Here is a 23339-nt window from a genome sequence, read left to right as displayed (position 1 = left end):
CCATCTATCTTTGAGTAGAAAGATGAGCTTCCTTTACCTCTTATTTCTTTGGTATGTTTTCCATACCCTGAATCAATTTGAGAAGTGTGAGCATGGGACCATGTTTTCTGACAGATATTAGCACAAGTAGTCTGTCTGGTGAAGAATTCCTTTATTCTGTTTACTGTTTCATCTTTAGTGCTGAGAAGAGTGACCCTTAGCAGTGGTCACTAAATATGTGTTGGTCATATGCCTGTGGATGGAAACTCTTTCAAAGATTAAATTAAAAAACATAGGGCTGGCCCCGTGGCTTAGCGGTCAAGTGCATGCGCTCTGCTACTGGCGGCAGGGGTTTGACCCGGTCGCACGGAGGCACCACTTCTCTGGCCATGCTGAGGCTGCGTCCCACATACAGCAACTGGAAGGCTGTGCAACTATGACATACAACTATCTACTGGGGCTTTGGGGGAAAAAAAGGAGGAGGATTGGCAATAGATGTTGGCTCAGAGCAGGTCTTCCTCAGCAAAAAGAGGAGGATTAGCATGGATGTTAGCTCAGGGCTGATCTTCCTCACCAAGAAAAAAACATAAAAAGCACATTTGGTTAATGCTTGTTTCATATGGTTGCTGCTTACCAACATATTTTTGGAAAACTGATAATTTATGGGAAAAATTTTAGATACAGCAAAAATTTGGGACCTATGGTTGCTATACTTAGTTTGTATAAAATAAACCGTAGAGTGGTTCGCAAGACAGATTCTGGAGCTAAGGAAAGTCTTCAATTAGAAAGTGGGTTTTGAAAGAGAGAAGGGAGATTCTGGAAGTTAGGAGAATCTCGGTACTGGGGGAGGTTTTAAGCATTGGAACAGTTTAGAATTGAACTGTTTGGAACATAAATGTAGTAGCACATGAGACTGATAGTGTGTTTAATGTCCAAAAGAACCCAGATTTGTAGGCAAAAGATAATTTGAAGTATTTGGAAGAATCAGTTCAATTAACAGTAATTGAGGATTTATTGTGTTTATAGTGATGTGTAAGAGATGCTAAATATGTTCACTGCTTTCAAACTCCCTACAGTTTAATTGAAAAGAGAAGCACAATACAAAAGAATTCTTGTATGTCAGTAAGTCATGTGGTACGGCAAATCTCGTACTCCCACTTTTGTGCTCAGCCTGGGGCAGGTTGTGGGGAGCAAGGGGCTGGTCTCCTCTTAGACACTCACCAGTGTCTATTCTCTGCTTTGGTGGCTTCCTTGCGTCTTCCTCAGCCAGAGTTCTTAGTTCTTCTCTCCCATAGGCTGAAAAGGTGGGGGTGGGAGTGGGCTGAGGATGGTACAGGGATAATCATGTATTATATAATCTTCCAAATCTTTCTGATTCACACCTAAACCATAGCCTCTGGAATATCAAAAGCCAAGAATTGATGTTTTTGTTCTCTGGTTTCTTTGTAGAACTCCCTGCTCCTTTGGGTTAGGAGGGTCAAGAATCCTCTCCACCTCTAATGTTACTTACTTCCAGATCACTACTCTTCCATCCTCCTGTAAAAACCCACTCTGATATGCATGCCTTCTTGGTGTAATACCATCTACTTCTCCTTGCTCACCCAGACTTAACATTCACTCCTTGTCTACTGACTTTGACAACAAAAGTGGCCTTTCCACAGTATGTCTCACCTACAACTTTGCCCTTCAATTTGCAATTCGAATCATCACTTTAATCTCCACTCCACTTGCATAGCTATACTCTGAATCCTGTCATCAGAATGGCTTTAGCTCAGAAACCTTAAATTCAAAAACTACTGTGTACCAAAGCCTCTTTTCTTTCAGCTCTCAACTCAGTTACTCCTTACATAGCAATGTTGTATTAACTAGGGATATCTCCCTAAAGTGGAGCTTTTTCAACATGCAAATACTGAGACCCAATCCCTTATCTTAGAGATTTTGCTTCTTTGATAGCACACTCGAACACTTCTTCGCTCTTCAGCTGGCTTTCAGATTTGTCTTCTAAATTTGAATAGATTGGGACTAGGGCTGAGGGTAGGGGAGGGGGGTGGTGTAGAGAACACTTTCCCCCACTAGTCACTGTTTCCTTCAATGAACAGCCTCCAGGGTGATCAAACTGTTTCTTCACATGACAACTTTTTGCATAGAATACATTTAAAGACATTATTTGGGATTTCTTTTTTTCATCTGATCTGTGTTCTTAAATTCATCTTTCTGGATCTTTAAAATAGATTATGAATAGAAAAAAATGTTTGAAGAAAAACAAGCTATTCAGAAATCAAAGAAATGTTCTCTTTTAAGCATTTCTGTTGCTAAACTAAATACAAAACAGCAAAATCCATTAAGAAGTCTGTTTAAAAACACCTAGTCTTGAGTTTGGCAAGAACAGACCAGAGAACTAGTTTCTGTTTGAGCAGTGCATTATTTATCAGACTTACCTGAAAAGTGGAATACAAAATTATTTCTGGCTAACAAGCCTTAAGCCTGGCTTTTCTTAGCTTACCCTAAAACACCTATGAAGAACAGAGAAAAAGACAAAAGTTCACACTCACCAAAATCTAGGACTGATGATCTATGCTAATATCTTGGGAAATATTCTACCAACTATCGAGCCAATGGAATTGTAATACAAAAATACTAAGCATTGTCAAAGCAAAATAACCAATAACCATTCTATAGATGAGAGAAATAGGGTGAGTTTTACTTGAGCCAGAGTGAGGATTATAACCCTGGGGAGGGCTTAGAAAGTGTTCCAGAGAAGCATGGTTTTCAGTACAGTCTTATATCTTTTTGAAACAACATACATTAAACACACCCAGGATACATTTTCATCAAAATTTGAAAGAGGTATTTGACTGCAAATTAGCAGGTCAACATGACCCTGATGTCGGGAAAGGGACTAATCCAGGCCTTATCCATAGGGTGTTACCATTAGGGCTTAGGAGGGGAAGTATGAATTCTTAACAGTACATTCTGGGGCCAGCTCTGTGGCATAGTGGTTAAGTTCACGCACTCTGCTTTGGTGGCCCAGGGTTCCTGGGTTCAGATCCCAGGCAGAGACCTAGACCACTCATCAAACCATGCTGTGGCAGCAACCCACATACAAAAAAAAAGAGAGGAAGATTGGCACGTATGTTAGCTCAGGGACAATCTTCCTCACCAAAAAAAATTTAAAAATAAAGACTTTACAAAAAAAAGAGAGTGCATTCTTTAATGGTTAAGCAGATGTACAAGGTATGTTTGATAGGCCATAAGTCAGGCTTTTTAGTTCGAGCTGAATCCTTTTTGAACCCGAATAGTTACCCCATATACCTCAATATGTGAAAATCTCTTGTCAGTGTTAAGGAGTTGGAATCGGAGGAAATCTATCATTGTCCTTCCCTATCTACCTATTTAAGAAAGACAAGACGACTGGCCTAACAATCACTCTGTGTAGGTCTCTCCTTTTTGAGGCTAGTGTGTGACCTCTTCTTTCATACTGTTCTCTTTGATCTTGGAAAAGTTAACTTCTCCATACCTCAGTTTCCCTATTCTACAAAATGAAGATCGTAATAGTATACACCTCATAGGAATGTTGTGAGGCTAAAATGAGTTAATCTATGTAAAAGCACTTAGAACGTTGCTGGTTCATAGTAAGCACTATAAAAAAATAGCTATCATTATTTCTATAGCTAGCCTGGAGGCACTCCCAGAAAACTACCCAGTACTGCATGGGGAAGGAACAGTCTGTAGAGGCAAAGTGAAAAAAGCCCTGGTAGCAGCAAATATTGAGAACTATTTTCCATAGACTATACTCTATCTGTTGAGTCTCAAACGGCTAAGCAGAGCTAGGTAAAGGCCTCTAGATAATGCAAGCTGGGCCAAAAAGCTGTGATGGTTAATTTTATGTCAGCTGCGCCACAGGTGTCCAGACATTTGGCCAAATATAGACATGCACCACATAATGACATTTCTGTCAAGGACAAACCGCATATCCCACGGTGGTCCCATAAGATTAGTACCATACAGCCTAGGCACATAGCAGGCTATACCATTTAGGTTTGCGTAAGTACACTTGACGACATTCACAGAATGATGAAATCGCCTACCCACTCATTTCTCAGAAATATATCCTCATCTTAAGCAACAACCAGGACTGTATTATTCTGGGTGTGTCCATGAGGGTGTTTCTGGATGAGATTAACATTTGAATCAGGAGACTGAGTAAAGCAGATTGCTGCCCCTAAAGTGGGTGGACCTCATCCAATCAATGGAAGACCTGAATAGAACAAAAAGGCTAAGAGGGAATTCCTCCTGCCTGACTGCTTTAGTTGGCTATATTGCTCTTTTCTGGCCTTTGGATTCAGACTGAATCGGACACTTCTTGGGTCTTGAGCCTGTGGGCTTTCAGAGTGGAACTTATACCATTGGCTCTCCTGGTTCTCAGGCCTTCAGACTTGGACTGGAATAACACACCAGCTCTCCTGAGTCTCTAGCTCACTGACTGCAGATCTTGGAACTTCTCAGCCTCCATAATTCTATGAGTCAATTCCTTATAATAAATCTCTTTATCTATATATCTCCCCTATTGGTTCTGCTTCTCTGGAGAACTCTAATATGGAAACTATACTTATCAAAATTTTGTCTAGCTGTTAATATGAGATGGCAACCCAGAACCAAGTGAACAGAGCAGAATGAAATGAAATGGACAACTAGATACCTGTTGACAAATTCAATTTTGCTGACCTCTGGTCAGAAGTAACTTTTTGTTTTTTTGTGAGGCAGACTGGCCCAGAGCTAACATCTGATGCCAATCCTCCTTTTTGCTGAGAAAGATTGGCCCCGGGCTAACATTTGTGCCCATCTTCCTCTACTCTATATGGGACGCCGACACAGCATGGCTTGACAAGCGGTGCATTGGTGCGCACCCGGGATCCGAAGCTGGGAACCCCAGGCCACCGCAGCGGAGCGCATGCACTTAACTGCTCTGCCACCAGGCCGGCCCCTGAAGTAACTTTTTAAACTTTAGGTTCCACTATCTGTCATTCCATTTCTTAAACCTAAATAAGGCAGAGACTGACTGGAAGCTCTTTACCAATTCAATTTTATTTCCTTTTAACAACTAGTACATTATCCTTGGTCTTAGGGGAAGGCTCCACCAATTCTGTGTTCCCAAAATACAAGCCTGTGAACACATGTGAGGCCAAGTAATTCAGACACAGTTTATCCACAAAGTACACTCTTTAGACAGTTTCAAATAAAGTCTAATAAACTAAGTAGCCATTAGTGATAACAGTTCAATACAGGGTTGACATAAGGGAAGCCATATTGTAGAGAGGAAACCATATTGTGACTTGGAATAACCTCTGACTAACTTGGGACTTTATGGCCCCTCTCAGCTGCTATAAATTGATAACTTTGTTCTTGAGTTCCTTAGGAATGTGATGACCTCTGGGCAGAAAGTCTATGCTGATAGCCATCATCAATGACAACTGAAAGATCAGGGTATAGGGCGTTGCTCCAGTCTCTGATGCGTATCAAGTACAACAAAAGACTATCAGGAACTTTAAGACCACATGGATGCCCCTACGCTGAGACGACATGCCTCCACCCAGTAATCAGATGGATGCCCCACCCTGGGACCAGATGCCTCCCCCACTTGGAGACCAGCCCTCTATATAACTGGCCTGTAGTCTTTGTTCTGGAAGATGGTTCTTTGAGACTTTAGTCAGCCATCTTCCCCCTTGCTAGCAAGCTGTAATAAACTGACCTTTCTTTTCCACCATCTTGCCTCTTAACGATTGGCCTTTGTCTCAGGGCGAGAAGATCGTGCCCTTTGTGCAGTAACATTAGAAGTTCAGAAATATCAGAACAGACAACAGCTATGAAAACCAATCTTTTAAAACCAGTAAACAAAAATAAAATGCCACTGGTATTTACTTACATATTTGTAGTTCGTAAGTCTGTGAATGTTCTGCCTTCTGCCAAAGCAGAAACTGTTATGCCCACCCACCATGGATTAAGCCTAAAGTCTTCACATTCTTTACCTTGATTATGAATAGAACATTTTCTTTCTAATAATTTATTAGCTTTTTAATACATAAAATTCCAATGACTGAATCTCAAAAGAAAAATATATTTACCACCCATAAGCTCAATTCTGTTTATACTTTAGTTTTTACAAAATTTTATCCTTTTGGAAAAACTTACAGAAGCACATGTGGTAAAATGATTTCTTAAACTAGTTTTTTGTCTAACAAAGCTGATAATAATCACTTCAGATTTTAATACCAGTCATATTCCCAAATTTCCTAGGCTCCTAATGGATCAATACCAGTCTAAATCCAGAAGACTTAAAAATCTATTTGTATTCATTTAAAATCAATAACACCATCCCATTTCCTAACAAAGAGGTAATAAGCTACCAAATAATTTTATAGAACCTCGTTTAATTTTTCATGATTAGTCTATTCCCGTTTTGAAAAAGTCTTTTAAATGTTATCTGAGAATTCTTGCAGATTAGGATTACAGTTTTTGTTTAGCTTACACACTGAAAATTCTCACAAGCACCTAAAAAAAATCCACAATTCGTGCAAAAAGAAGACAGTATTTTAAGTCATTCTGTCCCAGAGAAAAAGTAGAACTAAGGTTACTAAATGCCAAATTTTATGTACATATACAATAATTTCCTACTTTGCTTTCCGAAAGACAGCAAATACAAAAATAGTTTAACATAAGGTTTAATGAGGTTTATAGCACATGTATTATTAGTTTTATTTTAACTGCAAAAATATTTTAGCCACATTTAGAAAAAAATAAACTTATGGAGAATATAACTATTTCTAAAGATCAGATGCAAGAATACTGATTCTTTTCCTTGTAAGTAGAATATATGCCATAAAGCTTATGAAACAGTCACTTTGTAGGAATGAATACATTTTTAAAATACTGGTTAATCTGTTGGAAATTCTGCATTTCCCTATTTAGCAAAATGGCATCCATCTTCTAAGGCTTTGGTATAGGCGATTTACAGCACTTCCATCATTTATCTTTCTTCTTTGCCTCATTCTTCTCGAGTTCCTCTGCCTGCTCATCCTTCTCCCCTTTCATATTTACATTTGCTCCTCCTTCTTGATTTTTCCCCTTAGAACTATCAATTATTTTATAGTCTTCAAGAAGTGTGTGTCCTGTTTGTTTTGCTGTTTTCTTCACCATTGCTTTGATACCAATGTTGTCGATATTATAGGCAGTTACACCAACATTTATGGCAGAATCTACTGCATCATGTGTAGCTTCTCCGGCAGTATGCCCATATCTTTAAAAGAAAGATTAGAAAAAAAGTACAATGAAATTATAAACTAAGGTCTTCTGAATTAGTATCAAGTCACATGATTAGCATGTTATCCCTGAAAGCAAAATCAAACGTTAGGTTTAAATTTAATTAATAACTTAAAACATAGTAAAGAATAAAATCACACTGTGCCAAGGCTGTATTTTCTCCTTTAGCAAAAACTGTGTGTGAAAATAAACTCAGGCTAGCTGAGATTAACGTAATGAAGACTATGTTGAAGAACACCCTCAGGGGCCCCTCCTCCATTTCATAGGTGTTTGGTGATTGCAACACCAATCACCCACACCCCGTGCAGCAGAAGGCAATGGTAAATGGAAATGGTAAAATGCTGAAGAATGAAACGTAAATTATAATAAAGGTTGTTAATCAGTCATCATTTCCTTTTTTAATCCACTCCTTCTGGAAATATAAGAGAATTTCCATTGAAATAACTGGAGGACAGAAAGAATCTACAGTCACTATAAAGGGTTTTGAGTTCTACCTTAACTAGACGTTGGTGAAGTCTTGTAAACAATCAGAATCTGAGTTTGTCTTTAAGCTGAGATTCTACACTCTCTCTCCTTTCACTCCACTGCAGACTCACCGGCCTTCTTGCTGTTCTTTGAACCCAGCAAGCACAGGTGGTGCTGCCTCAGGACTTTTGTACTGGCTGCTATCTGCTAAACTACTCTCACCTCAGGTATTCACATGCTAACTGCCCCTCCTTCTTCCTGTCAGCTAACTATTATCTTCTCAGTAGCCAACCTATTTTTATATTGCCTTACCCGACATGTCTCACCCCACTGCCAGTCAATCCCCCCTTAAACTGCTTTCTTCTTCTGTAACTTACCACCTGATACATACTACAGAACTTATTTATGCCCATTGTTTTTGTTTCGCTTATTATTTGTCTCACTAGAATAGAAACCCCATTAGAAAAGGGACTCTGCTTTGTTAATTAATGAATCTTAAGCACTCAGAACAGTGCCTGACATTCAATATTTGTTGAATGAGTGAAATGAGTAATTCCTACCCTATCTATCTCAGTTTCTGGAGCATCAAATGTATAGCAAAGTGCTTGGGAAATTATAAAGCACTATACGAAAGCAGTTATTATTGACAATAATCAATATCTGTGATTAATACTATTTCTATGAGAAAACACAATTTGAGGTCCTATACAAGGATATTAAAATTTATCCTCTGCGGCCGGCCCGGTGGCGCAAGCGGTTAAGTGCGCGCGCTCCGCTGTGACGGCCCGGGGTTCGCCGGTTCGGATCCCGGGCCGGCATCGACGCACCGCTTGTCAGGCCATGCATGCTGTGGCGGCGTCCCATATAAAGTGGAGGAAGATGGGCACTGGCCCAGGGCCAGTCTTTCTCAGCAAAAAGAGGAGGATTGGCAGATGTTAGCTCAGGGCTGATCTTCCTCACAAAAAAAAAAAAAAACTTATCCTCCTATTTTGTTTCACTTCTTACTCTTTTCTAAGTATGAGGCTTTTAAAAAGCTTTTCTTGCCCGTGGGTTTCCCCAAGTAGAGGAGTGCTTAAACAACAAACAAAAGGCAAAATTTTACAGTTTTCGCCAGAACACACTGAAGTTTCCTAGGGGCTTGTGACCTACATCTGGACATTTTATATTAACAGTGGATCTGTCCTTTGAATTAACAAGTCCTCTATTACTATTAGCCTGGCCTAGAACAATAGTCTGTGATCCTACTGGCTTGATCATGTTTGGTTTTTTCCAACCTCAGTGCTAGAAATAAGTAATCTTTTTATGCTCCTGAAGGATGATTCCATATTGTCCTTTGTGTAATGTTAATAATTAAAGCCAGAGCACGGCAGAACCTACAATCTGTCAAACCTTCTATCTATCCACTCTTGATTGGGGCTTTCTCACCAGTTACCACACAGAAAAGTTTCCTTAACTGCTTTTTGCCAGTCCCTGCTGCTTTGCAACCTCTCAGCATTCCAGAGGATTTGCTGATGTTGAAGAAGACATGGGGCCTTCTCACTGTCAACCAAGCCCCCAAATACTATCATCAGGTGGCAATGGCTAAGGCTAAACAAGAAGAAAGGGGCAGGGGCAGTTTAAGCATTGGAAGAGTGACCACAACTCTTGGTTGAGCAGGTTTCTCTTAGGACTTATCTCTCCAGGACTGTGTGAGCTACAATGAAGTCACGTAATAGCTTAAGAATTTGGCCATATTAATGTTTTCAAGCACAGGAAATCCTCTAGGTTCATAAACTTCCACTTCTGAATATTTGGAATGTTCCCTATTCTACTGATGCAGTTTGATACCTCTACACTCATGATATTTCTATATGTAACACAACTCTAATGGCTACCTTATTTTTAATAATGTACTAAAAAGGAGTCTGTTTTGGTACCCTGATGATTTTGCTTGTTCTTCCATGCTATCTCCACCTCAGCAGCAACTCCTGTTCATTTGGAAAAAAGTACCAAACTAGGAGTCAGAAAACTAGATTCTAATATCAACTTTGCCAATAACTAGCTGTATGACCTTGGTGAAGTCTCTATCTCTTTGCACCTCAGCAATTTCTTCCTCTTTATTTTGTAAAATGAGATCCATATGTTAAAGCACTTTGAAAATTCCATACATAGTACTAAACATATTATTTTTAAAGACCCTGTAAAGCGGCTCTTCAGCAGTTTTTCTTTTTTTGTAGAGGAAGATTTGCCCTGAGCTAAAATCTGTTGCCAATCTACCTCTATTCTGTATATGCGTCACCACCACAGCATGGCCCCTGATGGGTGGTGTAGGTCTGAGGCTGGGAACTGAACCCGGGCTGCTGAAGCAGAGCACACTGAACTTAACCACTAGGCCACGGGGCTCGCCCCTGTGTTTCTCTCTTTAATTTATCGTCACCCATCACCTCTGCTTCCCAAAATGGCCTTAGAACCAGTATTCCTGGCAGCCATCTATTCTTCTCTTCCTTGATAAATAACTGCTCAGTTCTTTTCTTCATTCAGATTCAAACTACACTGCTAAAAACTCCTAGAAAGCCTATCTCTGGCAAAAAGATAAAGCTTTTTTTTTTTTTTTTGTGAGGAAGATCAGCCCTGAGCTAACATCCATGCCAATCCTCCTCTTTTTGCTGAGGAAGACTGGCTCTGAGCTAACATCTGTGCCCATCTTCCTCCACTTTACATGGGACGCTGCCACAGTATGGCCTGACAAGCGGTGCATCGGTGCACGCCTGGGATGATAAAGCTTATTTTTGATTTCTTAGTTTTTAAAAAATTAACCTTAATTAGAGCTTATTAAGTTAGATTTTATATACCAATGGAAGGACAATAAAAAATGAATATAAAGTATGCTCTAAATAAGTCAATGTGATTCAACTTACAATATGAATGAGACTTTTCAGAAATTTTTCCAATGCATTTCATAATGTCTACAAAGATAGCACATTGGCACTGATTCTAGATTTCATTAATTATAGCAAAATTGCAGTCATAACTTTCAAATAAACCTTCCCAAAATTCAATTTACATGCAACCTTTAAAACTATTCTCAGAAATAATAACCTTAAATATTTAAAACAGAAATAGATTCTTATTAGTCTATCAAAGGCAGATGGGTTGTGGCCAATTTATGAAGGACCTCGTAGTTGAAGCTGAGGAGTTTAAACTTCATCTTGAAATCAGTGGAAATGGTATGACCAAGTTTATGTTTCAGAGAGATCTAACTCAGGGTGCGTTGTGAATGGTAAGGGTGTATGACTGGAGACAGAGGAACCCGTCAGGAAACAAGCTGTGAACTGGATGAGAAATGGTGAAGGTCTTTTCTAAGGCAGTGGTAATGAGACTAGAGAGAAAGAGATGAATATAAAAAACAACAGGACTTGGTGAGTGAATGGTTGTCGTATGTAGTTGGGATGTATGAGCCTGAAGACTAAGAGAAAAGTTAATAGGAAACATAGATTTGAGAGTTGCTGGCATATAGGTGGTAACTATAGCCACAGGTACAGATGATATCTATGAAGAGCAGAACAGAACAGCATACAGAGTAAAACTTTAGACAGAATTAATATTTAACAAATGGATGTGGAAGACAACAATCATGAGAAGTAGACTGATAAGACAAAATTGAAAGGTGAGCTAAATGAGAATACTGTTAAGAGATTTAGTGAGAGCTTACCCTCCAATCTTAATAAGCATTAAATCTTGGAGCAAAATCAATCAGGGGAGAGGCTACAGTAAAGCATTTGGTTAGTCCTTATCCACGAGAAACTGTGAGAAAAAATCTAAGATGTAAAAAAGACATGTCTTTCAAATCTACAGATAACATAAAACAGAAGGCTGGCTTATATGACAAACCCCAAAATCTGCAGCCAAAATGAAGGACAGACCTAATAATGTGCCAGAATCAACAAAGTAAAATTAAGCAAGTGTAAATGTAAAGTTCTTAATTTTAGGTGCAAATATCAATTGTTCAAAAATAAGATGAAGGTCCAGATTTTAAATAAATGGTTCATTAAAAAAAAAAAAGTTTGATATGGGTCAATAAAATAACAACTACTAAAAACATATATACGGGGCTTAGCTGTTAAGTGCGTGCGCTCCACTAATGGCGGCCCAGGTTCGGATCCCGGGCGCACACTGACCCACCGCTTGTCGGGCCATGCTGAGGCCGCGTCCCACATACAGCAACTAGGAGGATGTGCAACTATAACATACAACTATCTACTGGGGCTTTGGGGAGAAAAAGGGGAAAAAAAGGAGGAGGATTGGCAATAGATGTTAGCTCAGGGCTGCTCACACACACACACACACACACACACACACACGATATATTCTTTGTCTTGTGTGTCATATCTATCAAGTGCTAAGTATGACCAAAACCAAGGAGGCAAATCCCACTATTCAATCTGGTGACAATACATTTGCAATATTAGATTCAATTCTGGGTTCTATATTTTGAGAAGAACATTGATAAATGAAGGATGTGGAAATTATACTATATATGAAATTGTTAAAGGAACTTATAGCATTTAGAAGACAAGAAATAATAAGTAAAGGACATAATAATGGTGTTTAAATATGTGTATCATATTTAACATATCTAACAAAGGAGTTACCCTCAATGGATTTGAATCTGCCCCTTCACCTACTACAAATTTGGGGAATTTTAATTAAAATTCACTAAACAAACCAATAAAATACTGTGCCTTAAAAGAGTAAATTCCTTATAGGAAAAATATTTTTACTAAGGTAATTCTTCACAAAGTGTTCTAAGATAAAATATTACCGAGGGGAAAGTAAAAATAGACCTAACTTACTGAAGTTACATTATTTTCCTCTAAAAAATTTAAAGTGGAAAAAAAGGAGCTTAAAAGTGAAATTTAGAAGCAACATAGAGGAGTGATGAATTATTTAATAGATACTATACTGCAATTAGGTACGGCAGGTTTAAAGTTACTTATTGCTTTTTATTGTTCTTGTAGGTCTTCATTTTCCTAAATCTAAAATAAGACAAAAGTATTAATGTAACTGACAAAAATAAACAGTCTTAATGAATAGTTCTTGTACATTTACCTAAAAATTTGAAGAGTGTAATTAATTATATAGATCCTTAGGTAAACCATTCATAATCAATGAACATAGTCCTGAATCATAATCAAAACCATAAAAGCCATACAGAATATACTTCTTTAATACAATCTGCCTTTAAATATACCTAAATGAAAAGATAATCATCTGTATTGGCTTCTACCACCAGAAATCAAATAAGGAAGTTTATACATTTGTTTTTCTCCTAGGCATGATGCATATAATTAAGACAGACTTAAAATAACTACTTAGGAAGAATAATTTATCATAGGCAATAGGAATACAAATTTTCTTCATTATACTATTATCAGTTGGATTAGAGTAGAAAAACAAATGCTCACTCTATCAAATACTTTTTCATAGAGTAAATAAATAACTTCATAAATATAAATTTAAATTTATTATTTACATTCATAAATATAAATAAATATAAATTTATGTAAATAAATGAGAACTAAATTAAATGAAATAAATAGCTCCTTAATTTCCTTCAGTGATAAATATCATTAAGTTATTACTAGTTTAACACTTGCAGTTTCTTCTCTTAAAAGACAATTTCTATTTCTGGTCCACATTATTCATAAGTGAGAAAATAGTATTACTTGGACAAAACCCTTTATTTTCCACTGCCCCTCCATCTTTCCAAGTTTCCAATTGTATTACTGCTCAGACTAACGTATCCTTATAGTTAGAAATACATCTACTTAAATTCTCACTTACTTTTTTCACTCTATGAATCTTTGGAGGAAAGGATAAAAAGAACAGCAATATACACCATAATAGAAATAAATTAGCTCAGAACCACTGTTAAAATATCCTATTGATCATATTAAGTTCTCCTCACTAAGGACCAGAAATACAAAATCTACACCAAAATCCTGTACCTTCTAGTTATGTAATCCCAAATCTTTAATAAGGCTCTACCTACTTAATTATACTTAGGTAAGCATTTTTTTCATTGAAGTAGGAAATGGACAAAGCACTTCCTGCTTCCTAATATGACTGCCTAATTATCAGTGCTAACAAAAGATACCAATAATCTAAAAATAATTCAATTTTGGCCTAAAAGGCACTTCTTTCTCCTGCTGTTGAAACAAAAGAAACTATTTTTCTAATTACGACTGATCCGCCCAAGTACTAACCTCAGAGCATAACAAAAAGAGTATTAGTCAGAGGTCAATGCCACAAGCAGCAAGAGGTGAGCTGGGAAACCTGGATTTTACATTTCCATCAAAAGAATTTCACATCTACCCTGTATTTTCTTTGCCAAATCTTTTGGTAAAATTGCCACTCCAAGATGATGATGACGTGCCATGTTGCTTTGATTCAAAGGTATGCAGGCCCCAGACTGAGCAGACCAAATCATCTTAGGCTGCAAATTAAGTTAGTATTTCCCAACCCAAAGGTAATTTACTGTGGTGGAAGGGAATCCAAACACAAGCTACATGGTGGTGGAAAATAACTCTAGATACTAAACTTGCACAGATGTCCCATCAAGGGGATTGGTGGCGCAGCACCATTCTCTGACACTACATGAGAGAGAGAGAGAGAGAGCTGGCTTACATCCCAGCTCTACTACTTACTAGGGATATAATCTTTAACAACGTATTTAACAGCTCTATGCTTTGGTTTCCTCAACTGCAAAATGGAGACAATAGTGTTCAAGATTAAAACACTTATGAAAAGCACTGAACACAACGTCTGATATATAAGTATTAACTCAAATGTTGTCAGTGAGTGGATAATTAACATAAATAACAGAGTTGAGACCACTCTTAATATCACTTTTTTCTTTCTAAATAAACATTAAATATTAAGATCTATCAAAGCTAAAACAACTTAGGTCCTCCATACTAGATTTAATTTTTATACCTTGATTCCTCTAGTACTTGTGAAGATAGAATAAGGAGCTAAAATCAGAAGATCCAGTCTTAAGTTTCATCTTTAATACCACTTATCAGATGACCTTGGGCAAATCGTTCATTTCTATGTTTCTCCATTTCTTAACACATTAAATAGAAGACATACCATCTGTCCATTCCAATACAGAGTGGTAGACTCAATAAGATGTGATAAAATTTAACATTCTTTGTATACAGAAGGAGCTAATATTAACAAGGTACAATAGTTTAATTATAATTCAATTTTTTCCCATCAAAGCTATAAGCAAATACCACCCATCAAGAACATGCAGTTAAAAAGGTATACAGAAACTCCAGGCTTTTTAAAAAATTAAACTCATTCTTTGCATTGATGATGAACCAATATTTATAACAATTAGTAATATAAGGCAAAGTCACAGTAATTCTATTAATTTTCTAAAAATATTATTCTTCTCCCTACCTAAGAAAAATAGCAAGTGAAAATAATTTGTTTCATCAGATAACTTAATAACTATATAATCATTTTAACTGTCCTTGATATTTATAAATGCTGTAAGAGACTTAGTCATTAAAACGATCAAATTCAACTTACTTGTATCTGACAGTCTGTACAGTTTCTGCTGAAACATTGCTAACAATGCATTTAGCTGCACATTCCAATCCCTGCCAGACAGTTGAAAATCCTGTAAATATATTTAAAAGTAAGTAAAACTAGCACGAGGCAAACAGACCTTCCCAGTTAGATTTCTGGGCCTTTGTTACCTTGAACACTACTTGCTGCTACGACCATAGCACCATCCAAAGTAGACTTCCCATTTCTGTCTTTTTTAAGAGATTCTGGAACAAGTTTGCTTCCATGTTTCTTGACATGTGGAGCTAGTTCCTTTCCCACACAACTTGCTACAGTACAAACTCCATCAACTAATATAACCATAAAAAAAAAAAAAAAAAAAACCACTTAGAAAAAATGTATTCTTCCCTTGACTTTACCACTCTTATTTAGCAAAATTCTTACATGAACATCTAAAGTTGTTTTACTGCATACTGTTACCATTTCTATTTAGCAAGGAGAACCAGGGCTGGCTATTTTTTAAACAAAGGCTACTGTTCGGTTTAAGGATGTGTTCGCAGGGCCTATTGATGTTTATAACCCTGCCTCCTAAATATAATGTTCTTTTTGGCAATTTGCTTAAAAGAAAACCATTCCCTTTTTCTATGTGATTACTGCAATGTAAGACTGGCAGGGTCCACCTTTCCTGTTTTCCAACCAAGCATATTTGTATATTTTTTCTCCATATCAGCAAATATCTCATTGAAATAGTAATAAGATATTTAAGTCTAATAAAAGGAAATAAACCAAAAGCTGATTCAAAAGAATACAAAAAGATAATCTTACTAAATATAATGGATATCTGACCATCTTAAAATAGCAAACTTGATAGCTGTGATTCACAAAGAAGGCCTTAGAAGCATATTGCTTGGGAAGGCAGACACCAGAATCACTTAAGTCAGCTTTACTCAAACAATACATCCTGCCCTCTTGACCCTCAACTACTATGCAGTGAGGTGTCCTTAAAAGAATGTGTCATATTCAAGGATAGCAAATACATTCAGAACCATTCCTTTTCAAAAGCAAAGACACTCCCCTTTCCAACACATTAAAACAACCTTTTAACCAGTGTTTCTCAAACTTTAATATGCAAATAAGAATCATCTAGGGATCTTGTAAAAATGCAGATTCTGAATCAGTAGGTGCCTGAAATCTTTCTAAGATCCTCAGATAGGTTGATCTTGCTGGTCTAGAGATCCCACTATGAATAGCAAGGTGAAACTGCTTTGTCCTAATTCTTTACTCTTAAGGTTAAACCATCTAAATGAGTATTTACATTGACCTGGATTAAGAGATTATTTTTAATTTAAGTGAAAAGCAGTGAAGTCATTTACTTTACCCAGAAACTGACTGACTTTCGCTGCTCCTCCGGTAGCCTGCTTTGCTATATGAAGTCCCTTGGTCACGGCTGGACTAACTTCCACTGGTTTTTCTTCTGGTTGAATCCGTTCTCGAAGTTTAGAAGCACCCTTCTGGATTGCTTTGCCAGTAAATTCAGCACCTTTGACTAAACCCCAACTCACCCAGGAAGCACCTTTTCAAAGGAAAATTTTAAATTGCACAATATTAGGGCTGATTACACCTTTAAACTCTTTAATAAATAACTGATCAAGAGGGAAAAAACCAAGGAGTTCAATGTTCAGATCCCAAACTTGCCATAAACTTTCAAGCCAACTTATAGTTTTCTGCCTGGAATATACACCTTTTCTAAGCAAATTCATCTTTCAATACTTAGGTCATATGTCACTCAATAACAGAGGTCTGTAGTCTCTATGCTGCCACTACATCTTGTAGCCATCTCTATATGTTATTTACCACAGTACACGATAGTTAGGGACTAATTTTGGGTTTTGGTGTCATTAAGATGGTATTTGGCTAGAGGACCCAGGTATCCTTGTTCTTTCAGTCTTAGTCCACTAGGCACCACTTTTCCCCCAGGAAGTCCTGAGGGAGACAGACACAAACAATGCTAACTGAAAACCAACAAACCTGTATCTCAAACACCAAGGCAGAACTCCTGTTTGCTTGCTTTAGGCTAAAGGCCTAAGGCAGGGGGGTCCTCTTCCTCCCTCAATCCCAAACCCAAATCCCTCAATCTCAGTAACTTCTAGCTTGCAACATAAACCTGAAAGGCAAAGAGAACACCCAAAGAACGAACAGATGAGAAGAAAAAATACGAGAAGAAAATTGAGCGGCCTAGATGGTTTAGCTATTTCTCATGAGAGTAGGCCCTAGCCCTCTGCTTTGCTTATGCTTCTCGCAGCATGAATGAAAGGAGAGAGAGAAAGCAGGATGGCAGACTTCTCTAGTGAAGAGAAAAGGCCCTGGGCCAGGAAGCATGTGGGGAAAGTAGCAGTGGGAAGGAGACGGGAGAAGAAAAGATACAAGGAGAACGGTTTCCCTGGACAAGAAAGAAAGTGTTACCCTCCCCTGGAGAGAGCTTACAATTTTAAATATTTCCTTTTTGGCTATACTCTGAAACAATGAGCTTTTAAAGTTGGACATATAAAATACTTAAGTATGTGCTCCCAATGTCTGTGGCACGGTTTTTATATAACTACTTCAGCCCTTGAGTGAGCCAGGCATCCAGTGATCATGTGAAAATCAGACCTGTTTATTTAAAAATGCCAACAATGCAAAGTGCCAACTAGTAATTGATTAGAAAAATTGATGTTTCTCTCTTCCTGTTTCAGTCAACATGTCCACCTCCAGCTCGAACCCTACCTCTACTGTCCTACCATTGAGGGAGGACCAGGTCTCAAACCCAGGCAAACAGGTTCCAGCCAGGAATTCTCATAACAATAAAGGGATTGAAGATGTCTAATAAAAAAAAATTGTGTTTTTAGAGTTAATTTATAGATGGCAAAGTTTTAAGAAGTAAAAAGGTAGCCAAACTTGAAGAAGGATGACTGAGAAATCATAAAATAAATGACACTGAAACAAAGGAGAGCTCAAGTACACTATACTCCTATAATGCAACTCTATAACAAGAGGGATGGAGTCCATCCATGACTGAGAAAAATAAATGGAAACGAGACAAACGAAAAGTCACAAGACTAATAAAGAGAAATACTAGATGTAAATTATGGACAAGCTATCACCAGGGAAGAATATAATAGAAGCAATATGTTAAAATGTAGACATTGCACTAGAAGATAAGGAACTACAATATTTCACTGGTAGCTATTAAGATCTCTTAAATGGCACGTGTAGTGCCAGAGAGAGATTTATTCTATCCATGTTTGCATCCTATGCACCCAGCTAATGCTGAGATATAGCAGGCAATGAATGTTTGCTGAATAAATGAGAGGCTGGCAGATGACTGAAAATGATCTAACTTAAACCTAACCCAGTGGGATGCTCTCATCAGTCTCTTGTCACCAGTCCTCTACCTCCTCCCAAATTAGCTCATAGACACTCCATCTAAAATGTGTGTTAGCTGCCTTCTTAAAGTTTAAGTCTAGGCTTCTCAAGCCAATAGTCTACACAGGTAAATTTAAATTTTTTTTCCCCAAAGCCCCAGCAGATAGTTGTACGTCATAGCTGCACATCCTTCTCGTTGCTCTATGTGGGACGCGGCCTCAGCATAGCCGGAGAAGCGGTGCGTCAGTGCGCGCCCGGGATCCGAATCCGGGCCGCCAGTAGCGGGGAGCGCACGCTTAACCGCTAAGCCACGGGGCTGGCCCTACACAGGTAAATTTTAAGCAATTATTTCACTTTTTTCACCTTTTACACTCATAAAACATAAGACTGTAGCTTTTGCTGATATTTACTCATCCTTTTACAGTGGACAGGAACCAATCAAAGGCTAATGTGAATGAGCTCAATTTAGATCCCTGCTAACTCACCTTTGTACAGAGCCTGCATGAGTCAGGTAGAAACAGCCTCTTTTATTTTTTTATAATTTTATTTATTTATTTTTCCCCCAAAGCCCCAGTAGATAGTTGTATGTCATAGTTGCACATCCTTCTAGCTGCTGTATGTGGGACGCGGCCTCAGCATGGCCGGAGAAGCGGTACGTCGGTGCACGCCTGGGATCCGAACCCGGGCCACCAGCAGCAGAGCGCACGCACCCAACCGCCAAGCCACGGCGCCGGCCCTAGAAGCAGCCTCTTGACAGATCATTTTCCTTGGATATTTTTCTGCACCTTTCTTTGTTACGTGACAATAGCTTAAGTATTTGGTGAGCTAGTTGTTTTTCATTCTACCTATTAAAAAGCACATAGGGAGACATATACTCTGATAGGCAGTTAGATGGTTTTAATGTTACCCACTATTAGGGCTACTGCTGGAACTCTAGCCCTGAGGGTACAGGATGAAAAGGAAAAGAGTTACAAGCCTTAAGACACTGAGGTCTCAAGAAGTCAAGAAGGTCTCTAAGTGTTAACAGAATGTAGTTTTTGCTCATTTTCAAATGATGCACTGCTGAGAGTTCTTGTGCAACTTCTGAAGAGATCTCTCCCCAGTATTAGCAGGCTCTGTAAGATGCTCTGCCTCTTTTGACAAGAACCAGTGTGTAGAATCTGTGTGATACCTAGGAGGTCTAAGGCTTTGTGGCATGTGATATTTTCCAAAGATGGCCAAAAACAGTATCTCCTATTCTACATGTTCTTTCAACATGACCTTGACATTCTTTCCATTGAGAAGTGGGGTCTCTGTCATATCCACTTGAATCTGGGCAGGCTTGTTATTTGCTTATAACAAGTGACACTGAAAATTTCCCAGAATATGTCAGAAAAGATGATGCAGCTTCTGCCCGTTTGCTGGATCATTCACCCTTGGAACCCCGAGCTAGCATGTAGAAGCCAGACTAGCTTAAGGCCGCTATGCTGTGAGGAAGTCAAGCTGTAGGGAGAGGCCATGTGTAGGAACTCTATTTGGCAGTCCCCGATCTTGAGGTCTCCCAACCCAGATGCCAGATGCGTGAATAAAGGAGCCTTGAGATGATTTTGGCCCCCAGCTACAAGTCACCAGTTAGCCTTTGAGTCTTCCTAGCTAGAGGCTCTGACATCACAAAGCAGGTACAAGTCACCCCTACTGTGACCTTTTGGAATACGTGGCCTACAGAATTCCTAAGCATAAACAAATGTTTATGGTTTCACACCATTAAGTTTGGGATGGTTTGTTGCGCAGAGATAGTACATGGAACAATCTTATAGCAGTATAAATTCAAAAAACTTAAGAAAATGACCTTTGAATTTAGTTATCTACATATGTATGGATATGGGCAAGTTTTCTGAATACTGACCTAATAATAGCTCAGCATAAAGTTAGGGGGCATGGTAGTTAAGAGTGAAGGTTTTTCTTTACAACTTCTTTGAAAATCTCTTTTCAAGGGTCCATTTCAACTGTTACAACTATATTTGAAAAATGTGGCTTTATCTTTTCTTCTTGTCTCAAGCAGCTCTTTGACAGTGAACAAAATATTTTGTTAGCTCCTAGCCAATTAATTATTTTCACTTATTTTAGCTTGTTGGTTTTTCATACTGAAGATTTCCTCTGCTTTAGACACCTTTATTATTTTAATTGGTTTTTAGTACAGAGATGGAAACTTGTATTGGCAGTCTTTTAAATGACGGGTTAAGATCCCTTTAATGCGTCATGAATTTGGCTTACTGAATAGTGACTGTAATGTTTTTTAAAAACAAAATAGAAGGTCTAAATCTTAGAGCTACTACAGTTGAAAAGCTAAAATGTTAACCAATTAAAGTAGAAAGATACATAGAAGTGATGATCATTCCAGTTTTAAAATAATTGATCTGAAGCCCTTTCTAGCCCTAATTAAACAGTAGGGCCTACTTTGAAAATAGCTTGGCTATAATCCTCAGATCTTCTCATGCCTACATAATTGTGTGGTTAGGGAGTGCTGCTTTGCTTCCAAAGATGGATGAATATCTCATCATTTTGTGGTGGAGGAGGAGTGGGGAGAAGGGGAGAAAAGAAAAGTATTAAGGATTGCAAAGGGAAAAGGAAAATAACTAACTCTATGTTCAGAGCTATTCTGTGAGTTTGGGGATTACAGAAGCTTTTTACTACCAATTCTCCCAAGAGTAAAACAGGTGTAAATGAGCATAAGTGAGGCCATCTTATTGCACTAAATGGCCCCAGCCCCTCCTCTGACTACTTGCTGCTCTGCCTGTACTCCAAAAAATTCACATGCTCTCCCGATTTATGGCCTCCGCTTACGTATGTACTCCCCAATAGCTTGATAAATTAAAACTTTCTTCTACGAGTTTCTCTCCAGGAACAGGTTGACCAGAGGCAGGAAACACACCTACAAGGTATCCATCACAGCTGACAGAAGAATGGAACAATGTAATGCCTGGAGCCGTCGTGCCTGGAGACCAACATCCCTGGACCCCCTCCTTACTGCCCATTTTCCCTATATAACTGCCTCAAGATTCTGTAATCTTTGAAGATGGGTCCTTGAGACATTAGTCACCTGTCTTTCGATTTGCCAGCTAATCTAATTAAACTTCGTTTCTCAATCTCTAACTCATTGTGATTAATTGGTTCAGATGGCGGCAAGCAGAGCGAACCCATTGCTCGGTATCATAGGGAATAATAGACCAAGAAGAACTTACATCTATATGACAATATGTGATGTTCTAAGAGTCTAGTTCCTTCAATTTTTGTTTAAATATTTATAAACTGATCATTCAGATCCAAAACACAAAATATTACCTTTCTAAGCATTCTCTTATGGGTTCCAAAGATTTCACATTATAGGGGAAAAAAAGTTAACATTACTGTAATACCTGACAAAATGTTTTGAGCCACTTTCTCACTCCATTCAGGTAATTCCTTTGCTTTTTCTTCTGAAACTGGCTCATAGGGTACAATGTGACTCAGATTAACTTCTTCACTTGAAGTATCTTTAGCCTAAATAGTAAAAATGTTTCAAAATGTGAAACAGTACTACCAGGGAGAAAAATTACAAGCATTATGTAATAAAATATTAAGCCAACAAGTATTAGATATAATAATTGAAAATATCTCCAGCCAATCTAGTTACCAGTACATTTTATAACATAAAGTGCAGCACCATTAGTTACCAGTACATTTTACAACATAAAGTACAGCACCATAACTGCTAGAAGCTAAAAACTGTTGTGTTCTTATATAAGGTCCAAGTGGCAAGATTTAAATACCAACATACCTCTAACACAGCATTCATCAAATCATATAAATGGACTAACTTTTTTCTTTCCTTGACTAGACTATGAGTTCCTTCACATAGCTATCATTCCCTAGATATCTGTATGCACATGGTACTCAGTAAGGTTAAAAGATTTCCGTTAAATGACTCAATCACTAAGGAAGAATGTATCCAAATAAACTGGTTTTGACAGAAATCAAGTAAAAGCAAGTAAAAATATATAAACACAGACAACCTGCTGTTTCATTTGAATGGAAATGGGGAACATAGAAATATGTGTAATTTGCTTATCTAACAGCTGTTATGAGAGCTAGGGTCAACACTCAAAATCTCAAACCCAAATTTATTCATTCTAAGAACTTAGGAGCAGGCTAACTCAGACCTTTTTAACTTGAAAATCAAACTGCCCAACAGAAATACCAAGAGTACTTCACTTAAAATATAAAACAACTTAAAAACAAAATAAAAACTTCCATTTGGGGGGAAAAGCCACTCATAAGTAAAACTGAAAAACAAACTGAACAAAGTATTTGCAACTTCTATATTTGACAATGAGCCAATGTCCCTAATATATAAAGACCTCCTGGAAATTGAGAAGAAAAAGACTAGCAACCCAGTAACAAAAATGAACAAAAGACATGAACAGACATCACAAAGAAAAAATTCAATAAACCCTTAAGCTCAATGTCACTCATAATAAAATCAATGCAAATTAAGATATTCCAATATACCACTTCTCATCTATCAGACTGCCAAAATACAGAAAGACTGACCACCCACTCTGTTGATCAGGCTATGGGGAAAGAGGTACTCTCATACACTG

The 23339-nt window shown here is 38.0% G+C and overlaps 1 protein-coding gene across 2 annotated transcripts in view; it reads right to left on the bottom strand.

Annotated features, from left to right (window-relative positions):
* Positions 1–6387: 6387 nt before the first annotated feature.
* Positions 6388–23339, bottom strand: part of SPART (spartin) — a 34771-nt gene continuing 17819 nt past the window's right edge. For both annotated transcript variants that reach the window (XM_014791287.2, XM_004435326.3), the window contains exons 5-9: positions 22116–22239; positions 16697–16891; positions 15510–15668; positions 15340–15430; positions 6388–7273 (exon numbers count right to left, since the gene is read on the bottom strand). In XM_014791287.2, the coding sequence (XP_014646773.1) occupies positions 7000–7273; positions 15340–15430; positions 15510–15668; positions 16697–16891; positions 22116–22239 (843 nt within the window). In that variant the 3' untranslated portion in view covers positions 6388–6999. The remainder of the gene's footprint in view (positions 7274–15339; positions 15431–15509; positions 15669–16696; positions 16892–22115; positions 22240–23339) is intronic.

This window comes from Ceratotherium simum, chromosome 10, assembly GCF_057802395.1.
Source record: "Ceratotherium simum simum isolate JZ-2026a chromosome 10, ASM5780239v1, whole genome shotgun sequence".
NCBI lineage: Eukaryota > Metazoa > Chordata > Mammalia > Perissodactyla > Rhinocerotidae > Ceratotherium > Ceratotherium simum.
Note: the sequence above shows the minus strand (reverse complement) of the source record. Positions and strands in the feature narration are given on the sequence as shown.